We start from the raw sequence: 21,980 nt of genomic DNA on the forward strand, positions 1-21,980 counted from the left end.
ATACATGTATTTATTAGTGATATAAAACAGAATAATATTCACTGTATTATAAAATGCTAAAGCACTGAACGGAGCCATAATGATTTCTGTCACTTTTCATACTTTATAGGCGACATTTTTCTGTTGTTACTTTACACTTTTCTAATTCAGGCCTTTTATTTACAATTGATTGTATTCATATAATATGATTTCTACTTTTACTTAAGTAGAGATTTAATCTGTGTACTTCACTATTGCGTCACACGCCTTTATTTTGAAAACCCGAACACCGGAAGATAACACGGCTGTGCTGCCAGCTTTACGCTAAACTCATCGACGCAGCAGCAGTGACAGAGCTTTTATTCTTCAACACTTCCTCTGATACGAGGACGAAAAGTCAACCTGTACTCTCTGAAAACAGCCTCCGCAGTATTCTCTGGCTTTATACAGTTAAGTCAACCTCAATGTATTCATTGCTTACTTTGTTAATTGCTTTGTTTTGTGAAATGTATATCAAAAAATACATTTAAAAGATATTTAAAGTCATGTCAACACTGTTTCAGTGCATCCAGATGTGATTGTTACCTTTTAAATCAATGTGTTGCACCTTTTTTCACACCGTAGTTCTTTAGGATTTGCTTCCGCGTTTATTTCCCAGCAATCCACCTTTAGGTGTGTGTGTGTGTGTGTGTGTGTGTGTGTGTGTGTGTGTGTGTGTGTGTGTGTGTGTGTGTGTGTGTGTGTGTGAGTGTGTGCTTGTGTAGGTATGTGTAGTTATGTGTAGGTGTGTGTGTGTGTGTGCGCGCCATTGTAAATACTGTAAAAATGTGCTAAACGGTTGACAAGGTATACAAATGGTGACATTTAAACTATTCACACAGAGAGAGAGAGAGAGAGAGAGAGGGAGAGAAGGAGAGAGAGAGAGAGAGAGAGAGACAGCAAACAAAGCTGAAAACATTGTATGATATAAACATTTCCTGACATGGTCTTCTTGTGCGTCCTCTCCATCAGACATGTCTGTGTTTGAACACTGCTCCATTCTTCTGGAGCTGAAAACGTTGCCCTTCAAGGAGAAGAAGAAGCTGAAATCAGCAGTAACGGAGAACGGAGGCAACATCTGCTATGTGGTCAATAAACAGGTCCGAGGATCGGGATCATTACCCTCGTCTATTATTAAAAACTAAATATATATCCTCCTCCAGAATGCTTCCTGTAGATGCAGCTTACAGTATATATATATATATATATATATATATATATATATATACATATATACAGTACTGTATATCATCCCAGTGGTCGAGTGTTCATGCACAGTCACAAAAATCACATCTTGCACTCTGTTTTTCTTTTTTCCCCACAGTGCACTCTGATTTTCTTTTTTTCCCACAGTGCACTCTGATTTTCTTTTTTTCCCACAGTGCACTCTGATAGTGACCAGCGATGTGGCCGACCTGAGCTCCAACCGGCTGCGTGGCGTCCAGAGACACCGGACGCCCGTGGTCGGGGTGGACTACGTGTACGGCTGTCTGGAGAGAGGCGTTCTGCTGCCTGTGGACGGCTACAAGCTGGATGCATCCTCTCCTTCTGCCTCCTCTTCACCTCCTCTTCCTCCCTCCTCACCCACACCAGCGCCGATCACACGTCAAGGTTATTATCCTTGTACACAGTAATCGTCTCCTTAAAGCTCTTAGATATCGATGAATACTGAGCAGATGTTATAAGCAACAAATACAGAATCTACGCTTATAACAGGATAGAACGCTGCACACTGTTGCTCTTCTTTTATTATGTTTTCATGACATCAATAAACTCATCAGCCCACTTTCATCAGGTCCACGTGAAGTAAACAATCTAATCGTGTGCTCTGCTGTCTGTATTCAAAGCTGCGTGATGTTCTGTGTTCAATATCAAGTCTTCTAAACATGGTTTAAGAATAATCGGTATAATATGAATAATAACTTTATTTATAAAGCAGCAAATGTGAGGCAATGAAACAGGAAGCTAAACAAAGCGAGACTACGGTAAGAGTTAAACCGATAACACAGCACAATAGATGAAACATAATAACAATCAATACGATTAAAATAATAAAATAAACGAAATAGATCAAATAAATAAAATAAATACAATAAATAAATCAAATAAACCGCCCAATAAATGCCTTGCATCAGAGAAAAAAAAAGCAGATTTTGTGGATTCTTGCTTTGAAAGGAGACGCACTGCATATGTATTGATCCCTGTTGGACAATAACGTGTTATAACTGCTGCAGCGAAATGGAATGATGATGAGGGACTCCTAACTCTCTTCAGTGCAGACGTAACTCAATCAGAAGCAGGACTCCACCCAGTTCCAACACACAGTGACTCAGGACTCCTCTCAGTCTTTGATTGACACAGACAAGTCAGTTTATTGCTGTTTCGTCTTCCACGTCTGTTGACATGTGGACGTTCTGATACAGCGTAGACTCAGTCAGCAGGTTTGACGACATTGAGGTCAGATAAAGGGTGTGTTTGTGTCTTTGTTGCACATTCAGACTTTCTTCAGAGACAAATAAAAGCTGCAGCAGTGTTGTGTAACGAGCACCTCCACGTGTCACCTTGCTTCCATAGTGTGTGTACTCGGGTTTAAATGCATACCGGAGCTAATGCAGAACCAGTGGTGCGAGGTGTGTCTTTTTAATCTGTTCTGTCTTGTAGCGTTCAAAGTACCAGCTGCCGAGCCGACCAAAGGCCCGACCAAAGACCCGACCAAAGGCCCGACCAAAGACCCGGCCAAAGACCCGGCCAAGCCCGTGGACTCTGTCGGCCTGAGTCAGAGGGCAGAGAGTGGAAACGTCCTGGAGAAGTGCAGGTGTGAACAACGAAGGATCATTCTCATGTTAGCCTGGGGGGTTATTGACGAGGGGGACGATGGCATACAGTAGAATATGATCCGGCTGATTGGTAGCCCCGATATTATTTCGAAGTATCTGCTGCTTCAGTCAAACACTCATAAAGGATTACAGTCACAGTCAGGGACCGCTTTGTCCGCTGAGGGTGCAGCACATAAAGAATCACTTTGCTTCCTTTAAATCTCAATGTTGTACATTTGAAGCTGAGGTTGCCACTGATCACATACCTTTGTTGTAGAAACAGCAGAAGAAAACACCAGAAGAGTTTAAAAACGAAGCGAACATTTTATATAAAGTTACATTCATCTTTGCATTTCACAGAATCTACACAGAAACTGATTCTGATCTTCCAACGTATCCGGATCACTTCCAAGTGGCGAAGTATTCAATCTTTGAAAAGGTAACGCTGCTATTTATTTTGAGCATTGCTACCACTGCTACTCCAGTCGTGCTACAATTATTATTATTATTAATAATATGCATTTCTCTGAAGATAAACAGCAACACTTGGTGTGTGCTGGAGCTGCAGAGCCACAAAGGAGAGAAAGGATGGAAGTACCGAGTGGTGAAGGACTGGAAGGACGATATATCAACCACGGTATGAAGTCTTCTGTCTGATACTGCATGTCAGCGCTCTACAATAGAGGAACTACAAGTGTTCAGAAGTTCCTCATCATACATTTGAAAAAGCTTCTGCGTCTGCTAAATAGCATTTAGACCATACGACACCAAAGAGTTCTGTGTTGTAGCTCTTTGTTCTCCAGTTTAAGTAGAATAATAACTTCATGAAACCTTTAAGATGCCACGCCTGTGTTTGTGCCAACAGAAGGCGGCGGTGAGGGACACGCTGGTGTTTCTGTCCACCTCAGAAGAAGCTCTGGAGGTGTACAAGTCCCTGAGAGAGACCCTGCAGGCCACCGGTCTGCAGCTGAGGACCAGCACCCCTCCGCAAGCCCCCCACCTGGGCTCCACCCCCCTCCAGCAGGTCCGACACACTCGATGCACTGTTACTTAAAACAGCGTGACACATTTTCTAAATGACTCCTACAGGTGTTTCCCACACACACAGCATCTTATTTTGAGGCAGACTTTGTGTTGTGATGTCTGACGTCAGTAGGTCCGTTCAGCTGAGTCTGATCAGCTGATCGCTTGATTTCCATGTGCCGTGTTTTAACCGGCAGCTGCTGCTGGAGGAGAAGCTGAACACGGGAAGCTTATCACAAGAAGTGGGCGTGTTGGTGGAGCTGCTGTGGACCGAGGCTCTGGGTCTCCTCGGCAACGTCCTCCGAGTTCCGATCGACAAGCTCAGCCTCAACGACGTAATGTTTTCTCTTTTGATCCTTCCGCTAAATCTCAGTCTGCTGTCAATTTACTGAAAGCAACGTCTGCTGTTCCGTCAGCCTGTTTGAAAGACGGTGTAATCGTGTGTGTGTGTGTGTGTGTGTGTGTGTGTGTGTGTGTGTGTGTGTGTGTGTAGGTGAGCAGGGTGGAGGGCTTGTTGCTCCTGGCTCAGAGGAGGTTCAGGGAGAACGATCATGCTGCGGCTGGGTTTCTCCTTGACGAGGTTTACACGCTGCTGTTGCACGTCGTGCCCTTCCAGTCTCCTCCCACCGCCAAGCTCATCTCTCAGAAACTGGACCTCTGTCAGGTAACGCTGAACTTACACACGTGTGCCAACATGAACACACGCACACGCAGACATGAAGAACCAAACAGTCACGCTTTGAAAGGTCCTTTCACGTGCACACAACTCAGACATTATGACATCACCATATTGTTTGTGATATTCATCATGTTTTCTTCCATGTTCTATTCTTGGCCTTCTAAAGACATTTAGTTCGTCAACATTTGAAGTTTTTATTTAACAAAGACGTGAACATTTAAAAACTTAAAATATTCATTCATTGCATTTAATGTGCGGCAATTAAAACCTCTGTTATTATCAAATAATGAGACTTAATTTGTCTTTTCTTTTTGGTTTTAAACAGTTCTAGTATTTAGCACGCTTCCACATTTTTACAGTTTGATCACAAAATATCGATAAGACAACACAGTCAATGCAAGCAATTGATCCTTTGATCCTGCACATCCACTCTGGGAGACATGAGCTCACATCCATGAAGCCAACTCACCACCGGCCCCTGTGTATGTCCAGGCTAACACCAACACGATCAATCTCTCCTTTTTGTCCAGTTAATCCGAGATGTTCTGAACGTGAGCGAGACGACCCTGAGAAGCCCCGCCCCTTCCTCTCTAGGGAAGTACCGCGCTCTGAGGTGCAGCATCGAGACCGTTCCCCCCGATACCTCCGAGTTTCAGGCGGTGACCGCTCTGCTTCAGAGCAGGTAGCGTAGCGCCTCAGACGCTGCCTTGTGTCTAATGTCCTCACTGCAGTCATGCAGTGTTTCCACACCTCAAACGCATACAAAACCTGTTGTTTGTGTTCTTATTTAAGGCCAGTTATTGTCACAGATCAGACCAGAAAATATGAGCTTCATCACACAATCTAACAGTGAGTCTCATCCTCCTGGTTCTTCCATTTATTTGTATTAAACGTCCACTGCAGAGAGGAGTAACACAACAGAAAAGGGAGATGCTGGCATGCCACTTAAAATGTATTTATTTCAGTCAAAAGACAGACAGAACGTGCTATAATTGAACCATATCTCAGTTTACATTGTCTAACAGATAAATCGTTGTATAAGACACAAACAATCGTGCCAAAAACAAAATTAAACTCACCAAGCTGTCTGTATCAGCTTGGTACTTAGCAGCATGTGTACTGGTGGTTTTCCTTTATCTGTTGGCCAAACAAACCAGTCCAAAAGACTCCAGAGCAGTGGCTGGAGGTCGACGATGCACTCTGCTGTGTCATCACTATCGGCCCCGAGGTCAACAGCTTTCAAGTGTGTTTTTGTGCGTTTTTAAATTCCATCGAAGGCCGAGGTGTCCGTCCATAAACGCCTATAAATATTTTAAAAAGTATGAATGTGTTTTCAGGTGAGTGTGGCATCTCATTTCACACGTTCACGTCCTGTGCTTCCCGTGCAGGAGGGTGCAGGTCCGACAGGTTGTGCGTGTCAGCAGAGGGGTGGAGCTTCAGACGTTCAAGAGCGAGGTCGGGAACATTAAGCCCCTCCTCCATTGCTCCAGCCCCAGCAACTTTGTGGGAGTCCTGTCTCGGTGAGAACACACACACACACACACACACACACACACAAAATACTTTCATGATAAAAATAAGTTCTCATTTATACGTCAAATGCATCTTATTTTAACGAATTGAGCGTCCTCAGATTCTTGTTGTTGTAGACTTCTGGGGTCATGAGGTTCCCAACATCCTCCTTCAGCGTTTCTGGATAAATAAAGTTCAAGAGAAAAGTGCAAAGATACAAATCTGTTTATGAACTGTTGATATATGTATGCATATATTACTTAGTGATGTGATATATGATAATGCTTATAGGTACAGTATACTTCAGGTCTACTGTACATCTTCAACTGAACAATTAAGAAATCTGACTTGTCTTTTATTTTGAAACTCGTTATTTTTCACGCTCTCTTTTAGTGGTCTGCTGCTGCCCCGTGTTGCAGTGGAGCGTCATGGGATCGAGAGGACAGACGTCGGTAATCTGGGCAGTGGAATCTACTTTAGTGATGCCGTTAGGTTAGTAGAAAATCTGAAACTGACGAGGTTTATTCCGTTTGTTTTGACTTATAAACACGTTTAAGAAAGGTGCCCGTGTTCCTCGTCTCTCTTTTGTTCTCCGTCCACAGCACCTGTCTGAAATACTCCAAGCCCAGTGAGACGGACGGCTCCCGGCTGCTGTTGGTGTGCGATGTGGCGTTGGGACGCTGCAGTGACGTGCACAAGAGAGACGTCACGCTTACCCAGGCTCCCGAGGGACACCACAGCGCGCACGGGGTCCGCCGCACCCGCAACACTCCCTCTGAGTTTGAGGTAGGAGAGTTCGTGAATGTGGACAGAAAGACAAATAGATTGATGGACACATCTCCACATTAGGTCTCCCTCATCTGATTTTCATTGCTAATATATTCAGACACATATCAGTTATTTATTATGACGTCGAATGTTTTTAATTCAGATTTGGTTCACTTTGGATGCTCTCATGTGCACACAAAGTGAAGTAACAGCACGTCTGTACAGCTGAAATATATATATTTCTTGCTCCTAAAGGCTGTGTTCCTCAAAGTAGATTCTAGAAGCTCTTTCAAATGATCAATGAATGTCTTCATATGTTGATTGCTTGTGAAAACTATCTCGTGTGTAAGTTCCCTTACTTAATTCCTTAATACCGTCACTTTTGGGACTTTTCTGTCAAACTTATTGTGATAATATTTAACATTCCTGAGCCCTCACACATCTGTCCGTCCGTGCTCTTAACATGTCTAACTGCACTCCAGGACGATGAGTACGTGGTGTACAGTCCCGACCAGGTGAAGCTGAAGTACGTGGTCCGGTTCAGCATCGAGGGAGACCGGCTGAAGGAGTTCAGTCCTGCCGTCGACACCTCAGCTCAGCCGGCTCCGCCCCCTTCTGACCAAGGTGAGCACTGGATTACTGCACAATATGAAAAATGTACAAAACTATTCAGGGCTCATTAAAACACACTTCATCGTTTTGTGACGATTGTTGTGTTTTGTCACAAAAAATGTCTTCTTTGGGCTCCTGAAGCCATTTTAACCCACTTTGATAAAATCAATAAATTGTGTTGTTATGAAAAGAATATCAAACAATCTCCACAGTATTGGTTGGCATTGAAAGGATCTTCTGTTTCGATAATATTAGATATATATTGTATTATTTGCCTTTAAAACCAGGATGCGTAACAGTGTATTTAATATCTGTCATTTCAAACTGACATTTGTGAATAGTTGTAAACAAACTGCAGAGATTTTGCCGACAGATTTGAACGTCGTTGTCATGCAGTGTTAATTAATAACCATCATTTGGACTGTCATCACCAGAGATGGTGTTTCTACTTCATCACATTTCCATCCAGAAATAACTTGAGTGACAGTGTTCCTGTTAGTCTGCAGGTCTTTGTGTTCAGATCATGTAGATGTGAAGTCTTAGAGGATGTGGAGAAACATAAGGTTCACTTTATTGATTCCATAAAGCATCTATTATGTATCCAGTATTCATTGAGCGTAATAACATTGTGTCTGGTGGTCTATAAATCATTGTTATGTGTTTTATGAGGGAGAATTACTGCAGTTATAAAGAAATTGTTTTATTTAGTTGTAATTTGTTGAACTTCACTTTGGTGTGTGTGTGTGTGTGTGTGTGTGTGTGTGTGTGTGTGTGTGTGTGTGTGTGTGTGTGCGTGTGTGTGTGTGTGTGTGTGTGTGTAGGTCGGGGCTTGATGTTGGAGGATGACGAGGTTGAAAGCATTAGAAACCCGCTGGCGGACGTGAAGGCCGGCCTGTTGGACAGCTCGGGTCAGCAGCTCCCTCTGCAGGCCGTCCACGTGAAGTGCAAACTGATGGATCTGCTTTCACAGGTGACAACTCAGCTTTTCTTCAATGAGTTATCTGTCAGCTCGATGGCTGATTCGGGTCTTTAACTGACTGCTGAGTTCACTGGCTCATGTCTCAAACAAAGCACCGCCGTCTGCCCTTAAAGCCTGTTGTCCATTCTGTCCTTTTAGGTCATCGTCTTCCAAAAATACACCAACCTGAGCTCTGTGCCCATCGAGGCAAAGTATGTCTTCCCGTTGGACGATTCCGCAGCAGTCTGTGGATTTGAAGCTTTCATCAATGGGAAACATGTGGTGGGACAGGTAACCCATCTAAACTTATCACAGACTCTACTGTATGTCTTTAGTTATCGAACATGTAGTTTCATCAGAGTCTTATTTATATTATTGATCTTTATTTACAGCAGTTTGCTGAGGTTATAATGTAGATGCTGCTTCTGATGTAAAGTACAACACACAGTGATACTCCGGAGTTAACCCTCCATGCAATGTGATTTACGCCTGTAAAGGGTTAAAGTAACAGGGGTTAACCGGCAGGTCCTCAAGTCCCACGCACACGATTTAAGAGCCGAGGTGACCGAGCCTTTGAGGCAGTGGCCCCGAGGCTCTGGAATGCTCTGCCTGCAACTCTACGCCTCGCAGATACTGTGGATACTTTTAAGAACCAGCTCAAAACCCACCTGTTTAGGCTGGCGTTTGAGTAAAAACCCATGTCCTAGACCTGCTCTACCTGCTCTATTTTATTTTACTTTATTTTATTTTATTTTATTTTATTTTATTTTATTTTATTTTACTTTACTTTACTTTACTTTACTTTACTTTACTTTACTTTACTTTACTTTATTTTATTTTATTTTATTCTATTCTATTCTATTCTATTCTATTTTATTTTATTTTACTTTATTTTATTTTATTCTGTGTTTGTAATTTATTGACCCTAGGGTCACATTGTGGTTTTTTATGCTTTTAAATTTCTGCTGTTAAGCACTTTGTGATGTCATGTCTGTGAAAAGCGCTCTGTAAATACATTTCATTCATTCATTCATTCATGGATTCATTGCTTCTGTGTCTGTTTGGATCTCAGGTGAAGGAGAAAGAGGCGGCTCGCAGGGAGTACAAGCAGGCTGTTGAGAAAGGCCACGGCGCCTACCTCATGGACCAGGACGCCCCCGTATGTTTGCCCTCAAACCAAACACTCGTCTTCAGGCTGATCAAAGCTCTAACGCCAGCACTCAAACTCTGAAATATCACAACCAGCAGGCCTGAGAGGCCTTTTGTATCAAAGAACTAGATATGTTCTAATGCAGGACTTTTAATTCTGGAACCAGAAGGAGCCCAAAACTGCTCCTCCTCCCTCCTGTCGCGACTCTATTCCTCCGCTGGTTGTGATGTCATGTCTGTGCTCCCTGCAGGACGTGTTCACCATCAGCGTGGGCAACCTGCCGCCCGGTGCGACGGTCCTCATCAAGGTGACCTTTGTGTGCGAGCTGGTGGTGAGGGACGGGAGCGTTCTCTTCTCTCTGCCCGGGAGCGTGGCCCCGTGGCAGGAGAGCGCGGCGCTCAACCAGACCACGCAGGTGAGGAGAACCCGACAGAAAGCGCTGCTTCTGTCTGTAGCTTCTCGCCCTTTTTCCTTTTCCTTATTGTCCTTTTGGTGTTAAATATACAATATGAAATATATAGTATACTGCTCGTTTTATTCTTCAGTTTGCCTTCATCAAGATACCTGACTTGTGGGCCAAGTGTTGCTGTTTTTGTTGATTACCGTATTGATTCAGCTTCATTGGGTTTGTGTCGTTGTGTCGTTGTGTTCGGTTGTGTGAATATTCTCCTTCTTGTGTGTCTTCCATTGCTCAACAGGTCACTGTGGAGAAGGTGTGTGTGACCGATGAGGCGAGGTGAGCTGCGTTGTGTGTTTTGATTATTTAAGTGTGTGTGTGTGTGTGTGTGTGTGTGTGTGTCCTTTACTTATGTGTTGTTTCTCTCCCTCAGAGAGTTCACCCTGGACATGTCAGTCGAGATGCCCAATAAGATCACCAACCTGCAGTGCATCACGCACAAAGTCAAGATGAAGGTAATGAGGTGTTTCCACACTTTATTATTCATGTGTTTTAGATATCGTTACATGTTTGTCACATATTTCCTCGGTTTTGACGTTGAAGCTGTTTCTCTTTGAACAGCCTGCGTATCACATGCTGGAGCTGAAATGATGACGGATACATTCAGCAGATCATTTCCTTTAACAAAGAAACATAATCTTGTCATGATTTAGAGACTTTATACTGAAGATGCTGCTCGTTAGAGCTGCAATAAAGAAACCTGAATGTTCTGTGTTTCATCAGAAGTTGTCTGAAAAACACAGAAAATAGTTTTAAGTCTTCAGTGTGTGTGTGTGTGTGTGTGTGTGTGTTCACACAGAGGACGGACTGTAAGGCGGTGGTGAGTGTGCTGCCAGGAGAGGTCATGGGTCAAGATGGTTTCCAGCTGTCGATCACTCTGTCTGAGGTGCACCTGCCCAGGATGTGGGTGGAGAAACACCCTGACAAGGACAGCCAGGTCCGTCTCTCTTTCTTTTCATCATCTTTTCTTTCTTTGGGGGGTTTTATGTGCAACATACCAATCAGTGAGCGCCACACTAAAGTGCTAAAGGTCCAGGTCCAGTTCAGGTCCAGCTGTCTGAATGTGCTCCTCTCTTTCTCTAACTCCGGCTCTCTCCTTCAGGCCAGCATGTTGGTTTTCTATCCAGACTTTGAAGTCGACTCCGCTTCAGCGTCCGATGAAGTCGTCCTGTTGGTGGACACGTCCGAGTCCATGAAGGGAGAGTCTCTCCGCATGGCCCGGAGAATCGCCCGGCAGGTCCTCAAAACCCTCGGCCACAACCTCCGACTCAATGTCATCTTCTTCGGCACAGGTCAGTTTGAACCTTTAATGATTAAAAGACAGGAAGTACAAGTTGGAAAGGTGACACGATTGCACCATGAGGGAGGAAGCGAAGGTAGAAAACAGAGAAGTCTCAATACACGATGGAATAAAGGTGCAAGACGCCTCCATGAATAAAGGAGTTAAACCAGCACTTCTTTGGGTTTTGGCTTTAATGTTTGAGCACTTCATCTCACGTGGTCTTAATATTATTCCCACCAGTAAAATATATTTGCATATCGGAACGTTGAAGTCCTCTCTTGATGAACCAGTTAAATCAATGTCTCGTTGCTCATCGTCGTACCCAACATTTCACAAAAGTAGCGAATGCAACATTCGTCGCGATCTTCCTGACTGTCCGTGTTCTCGTCCGTCAGATCACTCGGAAGCTTTCCTGACAGCACGGCCGCTCGCTGAAGCTCGCCCGGCAGCAGAGCGCTTCGTCACGGTGAGTTGTGTCCCGTTCTCTCAGACTCGAGTTCAGCCTGGAACACAGTGGGCTGCATGTGGAATAATGAGCAGAGTTCTTAATATTCCATCTTCAGATGCTGTTATGATGATCCTGTGGTTGTTTCATTTGATTCCTAAGATGAACCTAAAGCTAAAGTTCAACTGCAGAGCAGGCTGTGAAACATTTTAAACTCTAAAATGTATCAGACCTCAGTTAATATGCTGTTATTTGTGGGCAATTAATTCAAAAGCTATATTTACAAGTCGGACGACTTGTTGAACGACTCATGATTTCAGTTGAAGCCTGTGTGTCCTGACAGCTGTGCTCCTCTCCCTCCCACCAGCTCTCCCCTCCAGCAGGGGGCAGCACTGAGCTGTGGCGGCCCCTGAGAGCCCTCAGCCTGCTGCCTCCGTCCCGCGGCGTCAGGAACCTGCTGCTGCTGTCGGACGGCCACGTCCAGAACGCAGCGCTCGCCTTGCGGCTGCTCCGAGACAACGCTCGGCACAGCCGCCTCTTCACCTGCGGCCTCGGGTGAGAACGGGTGCAGGGGGTCGTAGGTCACAGCTCTCTGAGCACGTTTACATTTTCAACACCAGCGTAATAGCAGCTACTATGGGCTCCTGTTGGATTACAGACATTTTAACGGTTGTGTTTGAACGTTTTTTGTGGTTTCAGCCCGACAGCCAATCGGCACATGCTGAGAGCCTTGGCCCAGGCGGGGGGCGGAGCCTTTGAATACTTTGACACAAAAACCAAACACAACTGGGCCGAGAAGGTGAGGCTGACTGCCTTTGATTCATCACAGATAATCACAGTATATGCATATTGTTGATGCACTGATTTGTTGATGGATGATAATGAAACAGGAGAAGTTATTCGTACTTAATGGAAACCTCCGTTGGTTCTTGTGTTGGCGGCAGGTGGCGTGTCAGGTGAAGCGTATGGCATCTCCCGGCTGCAGCTCGGTGTCGGTAAAGTGGCAGCAGTTCAACCCAACGGCGCCTCCTCCTGAACAAGCCCCCAAGCAGCTCCACGCTCTGTTCAATGACTGCCACACGCTGGTTTACGGCTTCGTGCCGCACTGCACTCAGGTACGCAGTGATGCCAAACCTCTGAATTGCCTTTTATTTTCATATTTTCTCGGTTAAAGCTGCAAATAACTGTTATTTTTTCAGTCAACTGTTGAGTCTAAAATACCCGAAACTAGCTCGAGGTGATCTCGACCAACAGTCAAAAACATAACAACATTAAATTCACAATGATATAAAACATATGTACGTCCACTCAGTGTTTTATTCTGCCGCTGAGAGGCTCAGATTGTTATTATAAGTGTCTGACAACATGATGGAAAGAACCCTTCAGAGAAATCAAACCCTTTTCTTCCATTCCATTTCTCTTGATCCGGTCTGTGTTATTTCATATCCAGTCATGACATGAAACGTCTTTTAGACAACACGAAGCTACACACTGTCTCACGCCGACTGTCCTCTCTCCAACTCTTCGTCACGTGACACAATAACAAAGGCTGCCTTTGAAAAAGCTGCAAACCAGGCAGCAGATATTTGGCTTTTTTTTAAATGTATTTTTTTAAGAACGACTCAAATGATTGTTACTTCCCACAGGCCACCCTGCTGGCAAATCTGAGCGGTCAGGAGCTCAAAACCATGGTGTCGACCAGCGAGCTGCAGAAGACCAGGGGCACCGTAAGAACACACACACACACACACACACACACACTCACTCTCTCAGCAGTCTCAACGCAGTTTTGTGTGTTCAGTTCCTTCACAAGCTGACAGCGAGGGCCCTCATCAGGGACTACGAAGACGGAAGCCTGGATAGCAATGAAGCTGAACATGAGGTGTGTGCACTGTTTCCCGTACATTGATTTTAAATGTCTTCTGGTGCGGCGCCTGTTCTGGAACGCGCGCCGGTCCGGATCAGGTCCCGGAAGTGCGAGAACTCGCTCATCGTTGAGCAGAAGTGAACTGCAGCTAGAGATGTGCTACAGAAATAATGAACAAATACGGTTGTTTGGTGGAAGATGACCCGTTTAACTTCCTAACAAGTGCATGTTGAAGTACCTGGGATTCATGGTTTTACTTTAGTTTTGTCTCTGCGTGAGTGTGTTGAGGCCAAAAGCAACCCACCGCGGTTTAGACGTCCAATCTGAGCTCCGCGTGCTGACCTGTCGTTTTCTTATTTATTTGCTCTTCCAGGGGAAGAAAGCGGAGTTAAAGCACTTCATCATCGAGTTAAGCAAAGAGTTCTCCATCCTGTCTCAGTTCACCAGCTTCGTGGCCATCGAGGAAAGGGTTCGTCACCTTCGTACTGTTATGTGCAGTGAGCACCACCCACTCGCCTCTCTTTACACCCTGGACCTCATTTGTAGCTCCCAAGTTACCAGAAACAAAACTCACCCACTTTGTTTTTAGGACTCCAAACAAACCGAGGAGGGCGTCACAGACATCCCCAAGTTGGTCTCAGAGGAAGACGTGGACTTCCTCCCCTACATAAGCTGGGTTTCTCCTCAGCATAGTGAAGAGGAAGGGTCCATGGAGGAGGATGAGGAGGAGTCTATGGAGGAGGATGAGGATGAGGAGGAGTCTATGGAGGAATGCCGACAGTCTATGCGGGTAACGTCACACAGTGTTCAGTGTAATCATGGAGGAAAGGAAAGCTCATGTCTTGTGATTTACTAATCGTCATGCTGATAATCTGCATTTGTCTCTGTTATAGGTGGAGGAAGATGATGACTGGGGACAATATGCTGACAGGTCTTTTTCCCTGCAGGTAACGTCACACTGTGTGTTGTGTAATCATCGGGGAAAGGATGCTTTGTTGTGCTGTGCTCGTCTCTTTGTTCTGTTTGACTCCTCCTTCCTCAGAGGAGGAATCAAACTCTCTCTCCAAGTTACTCACCCATGGTTAGTCACAAACTGCACTTGCACATTTTCTATTTGAGGGGGGGGGGGTGCAATAGAGCAGCTTTTTTTTTATTTTTTATGCTAAAATAAAACGGTAATTAACACATAATAGGTGAATACATCCTAAATTAGCATCACATATCCTCGTGTGGCATCATACACGTGTTATCGTTGACGCAGGACAGCGCTCTACTCATTTGCTACACTATGTTGAAGTTATTGATCACACTTCCTCAATCACGCATGTGCGTCACAAATGTATGCAAATGAATGTGACAGCAGAGTCGCACCAATGTATCTGTGTGGAAAAGCTCGTTATGTTTTTAATTTAGTGAGCAGAAGATAGACTCTTTTATGTTTTCTTTATTTCTCCTTTTTTGTAGAGTTCATCTTACTCAGGTATGACCACGTCATTTCTTGGAAAGTCGAAAAGCAGTCCGGAGCGTGACGAGGCCACGTGGTCTGACAGTATTTTCGAATTTCTTCCTGCAACAGTGAAAGATGACATGCCTCCCTCTGGGAGTGCTCTTCCTGCTCCTCCTCCTCCTCCTCCTCCATTCCAAGTTTTAAAAGGGCCACCCCAATTTTTATCCTCTCCAGTCCCTCCCCCTCCTTTACAACAAGCGTTAGGCCTCTCCTTCCATCCTCCTCCCCCTCCTCCTTCTCGCCCAGGTGGTCCTCCATCCATACCGCCCAAATATCTTCATCCTGCCAGGTCAGGTCTGGTCTTGAGTTCAGCAAGCTTAGGGCCACAACGATTCAATCCACCAGAACGCTCTGGTCCATTCAGTTCAGCAGGAGTGTCCCCTCTCTGCGGCACAATGGGAGATATTGGAACTTTCCGTAGTGCACCAATGTCTCTTAACAGAATGAGATTAGGGCGTTCATTGAGCCCTATGACACTGCTTGAAGCTGCTCCTCTCACAGTGCTGTCTGAACGTAAGGCCGGATCCTCTGCAAAAGAGAGAGAGTCTTCAGACTCGGTGCCCACAGATAATATCCTGACATCCGCACGCTCCACTTTCGGCTATCAACAACAACAACAACAGTCGGGTATTATTACAACCAAAAATCAGTTGTCTCATTCCATACAGCGTGGACAAGAAGCACCCCTGATCCTCGCTCAACAACAGTCAGGTTTTGGTTTCGGTGGCTCTCTGCTTCAAAGCCAATCCCTTAAACATCATTCAATGAGAATGAGGTATAAATGCGCTGCATTTACATCTCATCCAGAAAATCTTTCCTTATCAATGCCAGCAATGGCTTCAGAGAAGTCAAGACGAAAGCCCCAGAGTGACCGTCCACCTGTCAGAGGTGTGTGTTACTCTGGTCATCAGGAGGAGCTTTTACTTCGAGGTCCTCAACCTCCAGTCAGGCCGGACGCAGAACAACCGGCAGCTGCAGCACGTTTCAAACGTCGCTTTCACCAGCCGGCTTTGCTGTGAGTCCAAAGAATTTTACTCAAATGTGTGAAAACGTTAAAAAATATATATTTGGTTGAATGACAACAGGCTAAATCCTGTGCATGGTAACTGAAAGTTATTAGTGTAAAGCTTCTGTGTATTTGTATGTGCTTCTGTGTGTTCATGCTTACATGTCTGGATGCATGCGTGTGCTTTAACATGCTGTGAACATGTTGATTCAGGAGAAAGTCATCGGATCCTGAAGGGCCGCAGCTCAAATGGACAAAGATCTTCCAGATGCAACATTCAGTAAGATAACAAAATAACACCAAGATAACAAAATGACACCAAGATAACAAAATAACACCAAGATAACAAAGATTCAGTAAGAAAACAAAATAACACCAAGATAACAAAATAACACCAAGATAACAAAATAACACCAAGATAACAAAGATTCAGTAAGAAAACAAAATAACACCAAGATAACAAAATAACACCAAGAGAACAAAATAACACCAAGAGAACAAAATAACACCAAGATAACAAAATAACACCAAGATAACAAAATAACACCAAGATAACAAAATAACACCAAGATAACAAAATAACACCAAGATAACAAAATAACACCAAGATAACAAAATAACACCAAGATAACTAAATAAAACCAAGATAACAAAATAACACCAAGATAACTAAATAACACCAAGATAACAAAAGAACACCAAGATAACAAAATAACACCAAGATAACAAAATAACACCAAGATAACAAAATAACACCAAGATAACAAAATAACACCAAGATAACAAAATAACACCAAGATAACAAAATAACACCAAGATAACAAAATAACACCAAGATAACAAAAGAACACCAAGATAACAAAATAACACCACGATAACAAAATAACACCACGATAACAAAATAACACCAAGATAACAAAATAACACCAAGATAACAAAATAACACCAAGATAACAAAATAACACCAAGATAACAAAATAACACCAAGATAACAAAATGACACCAAGATAACAAAATAACACCAAGATAACAAAATAACACCAAGATAACAAAATAACACCAAGATAACAAAATGACACCAAGATAACAAAATAAAACCAAGATAACAAAATAACACCAAGATAACAAAATGACACCAAGATAACAAAATGACACCAAGATAACAAAATAACACCAAGATAACAAAATAACACCAAGAGAACAAAATAACACCAAGATAACAAAATAACACCAAGATAACAAAATAACACCAAGATAACAAAATAACACCAAGATAACAAAATAACACCAAGATAACAAAATAACACCAAGATAACAAAATAACACCAAGATAACAAAATAACACCAAGATAACAAAATAACACCAAGAGAACAAAATAACACCAAGAGAACAAAATAACACCAAGATAACAAAATAACACCAAGAGAACAAAATAACACCAAGAGAACAAAATAACACCAAGATAACAAAATAACACCAAGATAACAAAATAACACCAAGAGAACAAAATAACACCAAGAGAACAAAATAACACCAAGATAACAAAATAACACCAAGATAACAAAATAATACCAAGATAACAAAGATTCAGTAAGAGAACAAAATAACACCAAGATAACAAAATAACACCAAGATAATAAAATAACACCAAGAGAACAAAATAACACCAAGATAACAAAATAACACCAAGATAACAAAATAACACCAAGATAACAAAATAACACCAAGATAACAAAATAAAACCAAGATAACAAAATAACACCAAGATAACTAAATAACACCAAGATAACAAAAGAACACCAAGATAACAAAATAACACCAAGATAACAAAATAACACCAAGATAACAAAATAACACCAAGATAACAAAAGAACACCAAGATAACAAAAGAACACCAAGATAACAAAATAACACCACGATAACAAAATAACACCAAGATAACAAAATAACACCAAGATAACAAAATAACACCAAGATAACAAAATAACACCAAGATAACAAAATAACACCAAGATAACAAAATGACACCAAGATAACAAAATAACACCAAGATAACAAAATAACACCAAGAGAACAAAATAACACCAAGATAACAAAATAACACCAAGAGAACAAAATAACACCAAGAGAACAAAATAACACCAAGATAACAAAGATTCAGTAAGAAAACAAAATAACACCAAGATAACAAAATAACACCAAGATAACAAAATGACACCAAGATAACAAAATAACACCAAGATAACAAAATAACACCAAGATAACAAAATAACACCAAGATAACAAAATGACACCAAGATAACAAAATAACACCAAGATAACAAAATGACACCAAGATAACAAAATAACACCAAGATAACAAAATAACACCAAGAGAACAAAATAACACCAAGATAACAAAGATTCAGTAAGAGAACAAAGATTCAGTAAGAGAACAAAGATTCAGTAAGAGAACAAAGATTCAGTAAGAGAACAAAGATTCAGTAAGAGAACAAAGATTCTGTAAGAGAACAAAGATTCAGTAAGAGAACAAAGATTCAGTAAGAACAAAGATTCTGTAAGAGAACAAAGATTCAGTAAGAGAACAAAGATTTAGTAAGAGAACAAAATAAATGAGCGTGTGCTGCTGCACAACTTCAGCTTTTCCTGCAGCACAGTCGGCTACAAGTAAGGTTTATCACATACACAAGCAGTTGGTTTGCTTCTTCTATTAGCAACATTCAGTGCCATCATACTCAGTGGTGGAAGAAGTATTCAGATACTGTACTCAAGTAAAAGTACCAATACCACACTGTGAGAATACACTACAAGTAAAAGTCCTTTATTCAAAGCTAGGGCTGTCCAAAGACGTTCTAAGTCGATTAACGTTCATACGATTACTTGACTTAACTCACTTAACGAGAGAGTTGAATCAAAGGGAAATACTCAAGTACTAAACAGTACAGTAAATGTATCACTCATACTGTACAACACATGTTGCATTACAGTCATTTAGTAGATGCTTTTACTGTGTTTTTCTAGCTGTAATTCAGTAAAAACAACTTTTACGAGCAGTCATCGTTTTGGGCGTAAGTTCTAAACACTCTGCATAGAAAATGAAATATATAGTGTGTGTGTGTGTGTGTGTGTGTGTGTGTGTGTGTGTGTGTGTGTGTGTGTGTGTGTGTGTGTGTGTGTGTGTGTGTGTGTGTGTGTGTGTGTGTGTGTTGCAGGAGGGCTACTGGGAGTTAACCACAGAGCTGGGTGAACTCATGAATGTCAATGTGGACCTCTTTGCCAACGTGTTCCTGAAAAACAAGGGCATCCAGTCTCTCGGTGAGGACTCTCACAAACTGGTTTTGTCATTTCACATCATTTTGACCGATTCTGACGTCTTCCTGGGACTTTTAGATCGCAGTGCACATCAAGGCCCCCAAACTGCTTCAGGGTTCAGAGGGTTAAAAAGTCCCGTCACTGTGGCCAGTTTTCATTCTGCTCCGTCCTCCTCACTGTCCTTTATAACCGGTAGAGGTGTGTGTGTGTGTGTGTGTGTAGGTGTGAGGGCCCACGCTGACATCCTGAGGCTGGTGGCGACTCTTCTGGTCCTGCAGCTGATGAGGGTGGAGAAGCTGGAGGAGGGCAAACTGCTCCGCACCCTCTTCAGCCTGGACGAGTCCTCTCTGCCCAGGTCTGTCCAAAACCAAACAGACCAGCATGAAGATACCGACACCAATAAATAAAAACCCACTCTAGGCACACACTGCAAACAACGTTCACAACAGGACATGTAGGGACAAGAACAGGTGTGATGTCTCGTGTTCATGAAGCTGAATCCAGCATCGAGCAGAAAGACTTGTGTTCTCAGAAGAGGGACTCTTAAAGTAGACTCTCCTGGTTTAAATGTTCTCATTTGTTTTTTTTTTGCTTCCAGGCCCGCGCGGTGGGCGGAGCTGAAGCGGGCGGTGGACTGGGTTTGCTGGGCGGACCGTCAGTACCCGTGCGTCTGCAGCCGGCTGGAGTTCGGTCTGAGCTGGGAAACCTCCACCCGTCAGCTGCTGGGCTTCGAGGGCCTCCCTCCCTTCTCAGCTCTCACGGGGCTGCAGCTGCAGAAGACCGTTCGCCATCTGCTGGTCCTCTAAACAGGCGATGGTGTGAGAGATTCATACCGCTTTGAGGCGATGAGATTATCGTTGATTTTCACGTTGATATGTTTCTTTGGCTTACGTGAAGCACTTTGAGCTGTGTGTCAGTGTGTTTGCGTGCTCTTAAATAAGCAGACACAGTCGACTTTCTGCAGTAACACGAAAGTTTGCTCTGAACATTTGACTGTCAGACTGAGACACATTGAGCTGCAACATTATGGCCAACATGATGATCACGATTATTTCAATCAATATTGAGATCACGATTATTTATTGATTTTAGGGACAAAATATTGTCATCGCACTTTCACAATTAAATATATTGTGCTGCATTCCTGACAATGTTCACAAATCTGCATCAAAATAAGAGCTTCTTCTTGATGCTAATTTAAATTGGACCAAAACTTTTTACCCAAAATGTAATCTGCAGAGCTCTGCTTCCACTTCCCCTGATGCTACATGTCTGCTCATCAACAAATCTTTGCATTAGATACGACTTAAATCAGGGTTTTCTTCACCTGAATTCAGTGCATTTTTGTTTTGTTGATGTGATAATTTACCACAGAATATGATGTATAAACAAATTGAATATATTAACCGATCTGCTAGTTTCATGAAAGCCGAGTGTTGCAAACGAGCATCCGCTGTAAACACAGGATACTTGCATCAGGTAGCTTTTCAGTTTGTCTGTGTGTATCTGTCCATGAACCATGAATAAATAAGATGCAGCAGACTTTTCTTTTGAGCAGTCGATCATTGTAAGGGCCTAAGGGGCAGGGTAGTGGCTGGAATCTACATTCCAGCCAGAAGGCTCCACCCACTCCTTCAGGGGAGCGTTGAGATCAGGATCAGACAGCGGAGTGTCGTCAGGATCAGCAGGTGGACAAATGTCCAGCACATCCTCTCTGTTCTCACTTCAAACACCAAATTGCATATCACACGATTCAACTTCTTGGTGCTCATGCAGTGGAGAGAGTAATAGTTTCACCCCTTCATCTAATGCTCTCATGAACGAACACAACCCTGGTCACATCCTGCTTATCAATAGGTCTGACATGAGCCTCTCTCACCCAATTCAGTGGAGCAATGTTTTCCTACAGCAGCCATCTCTCTCAAAGCCCAATGAACGCATTACCTCTGTCGCACACAGAGCTGAAACAAGAGTAGAGCCGCTTCAGCCAGATGGCTCAGTAGGTCGCTTGAGCTTACAGGGTTTAGCCAAAACCTACACCACTGATGGAAAACATCCATAGATTTATAGTGTAAACATAGATATCTACAGTAATTGTGTACAATAAATGTTTTTGTTCGTAAAAATGAAAGTCCTGGTTTACACTTCATCATCATCCTTTAATCCATTTTTATTAAAGTTGCATGCTGTTGAACGACAATTCCAAATTTCAAATACAGAAGAAATGCAATAAATCCATAAAAAATACTCTCAATAAACTGAAAAAAATAAAAATGCCATTTTAGGTTTCAAAGTTTTTTCCCCCAACAACGAATCACATGACTTCTTGTGTGTGAAAAGGGTCCTTCATGGTGCTGAACCCAAAAAGAATGATGACACCGCTGTGCAGTCCTCTGCTCCACGGAGTGTTTTAGCATCTTCCAGCTCAGCGTTTTGGTTTTCCCAACTGGATACTTGACTTTTTTGGCTCAATCTAATTCTGTTTCACAAGTATTTTTCCACGTTTGCACTGTAGCATTGCAACTGGCTAAATATGCAGCTGTCTTACATCACACACACACACACAC

General features: G+C 42.9%; 1 protein-coding gene across 2 annotated transcripts; it reads left to right on the plus strand.

Moving 5' to 3' along the window:
- The first annotated feature begins 332 nt into the window (after positions 1-332).
- On the plus strand, positions 333-20,925 carry parp4 (poly (ADP-ribose) polymerase family, member 4). 2 transcript variants are annotated; one of them, XM_079276892.1, is made up of 37 exons: positions 333-428; positions 991-1,118; positions 1,401-1,629; positions 2,680-2,833; positions 3,195-3,273; positions 3,367-3,471; positions 3,700-3,858; positions 4,055-4,192; positions 4,351-4,521; positions 5,067-5,218; positions 5,925-6,056; positions 6,442-6,540; positions 6,651-6,834; positions 7,299-7,440; positions 8,250-8,398; positions 8,546-8,677; positions 9,459-9,545; positions 9,787-9,951; positions 10,235-10,272; positions 10,367-10,448; positions 10,793-10,930; positions 11,096-11,285; positions 11,671-11,741; positions 12,088-12,275; positions 12,420-12,519; positions 12,665-12,835; positions 13,367-13,447; positions 13,522-13,602; positions 13,961-14,056; positions 14,177-14,377; positions 14,481-14,534; positions 15,052-15,067; positions 15,164-16,109; positions 16,314-16,380; positions 19,314-19,416; positions 19,636-19,768; positions 20,012-20,925. In XM_079276892.1, exons 2-37 carry the CDS (start codon positions 993-995, stop codon positions 20,217-20,219), a joined length of 5,367 nt encoding a protein of 1,788 aa, XP_079133018.1. In that variant the 5' UTR covers positions 333-428; positions 991-992; the 3' UTR covers positions 20,220-20,925. The 2 variants fall into 2 exon arrangements, with proteins under 2 accessions (XP_079133018.1, XP_079133017.1); XM_079276891.1 differs by having other exon boundaries at positions 15,052-16,109.
- The last annotated feature ends 1,055 nt before the right edge of the window (positions 20,926-21,980 follow it).

The sequence above is a fragment of the Melanostigma gelatinosum genome (genome assembly GCF_949748355.1).
Source record: "Melanostigma gelatinosum genome assembly, chromosome: 10".
In the NCBI taxonomy this organism is placed as follows: Eukaryota; Metazoa; Chordata; class Actinopteri; order Perciformes; family Zoarcidae; genus Melanostigma; species Melanostigma gelatinosum.

Excerpts from the sequence above, each read along its gene's own strand:
- parp4 (XM_079276891.1), top strand. The coding sequence starts at position 993 with ATGTCTGTGTTTGAACACTGCTCCATTCTTCTGGAGCTGAAAACGTTG. Across the intron at positions 3,859-4,054 it reads GCTCCACCCCCCTCCAGCAG|CTGCTGCTGGAGGAGAAGCT; the intron begins GTCCGACACACT and ends TTTAACCGGCAG. Across the intron at positions 4,193-4,350 it reads ACAAGCTCAGCCTCAACGAC|GTGAGCAGGGTGGAGGGCTT; the intron begins GTAATGTTTTCT and ends GTGTGTGTGTAG.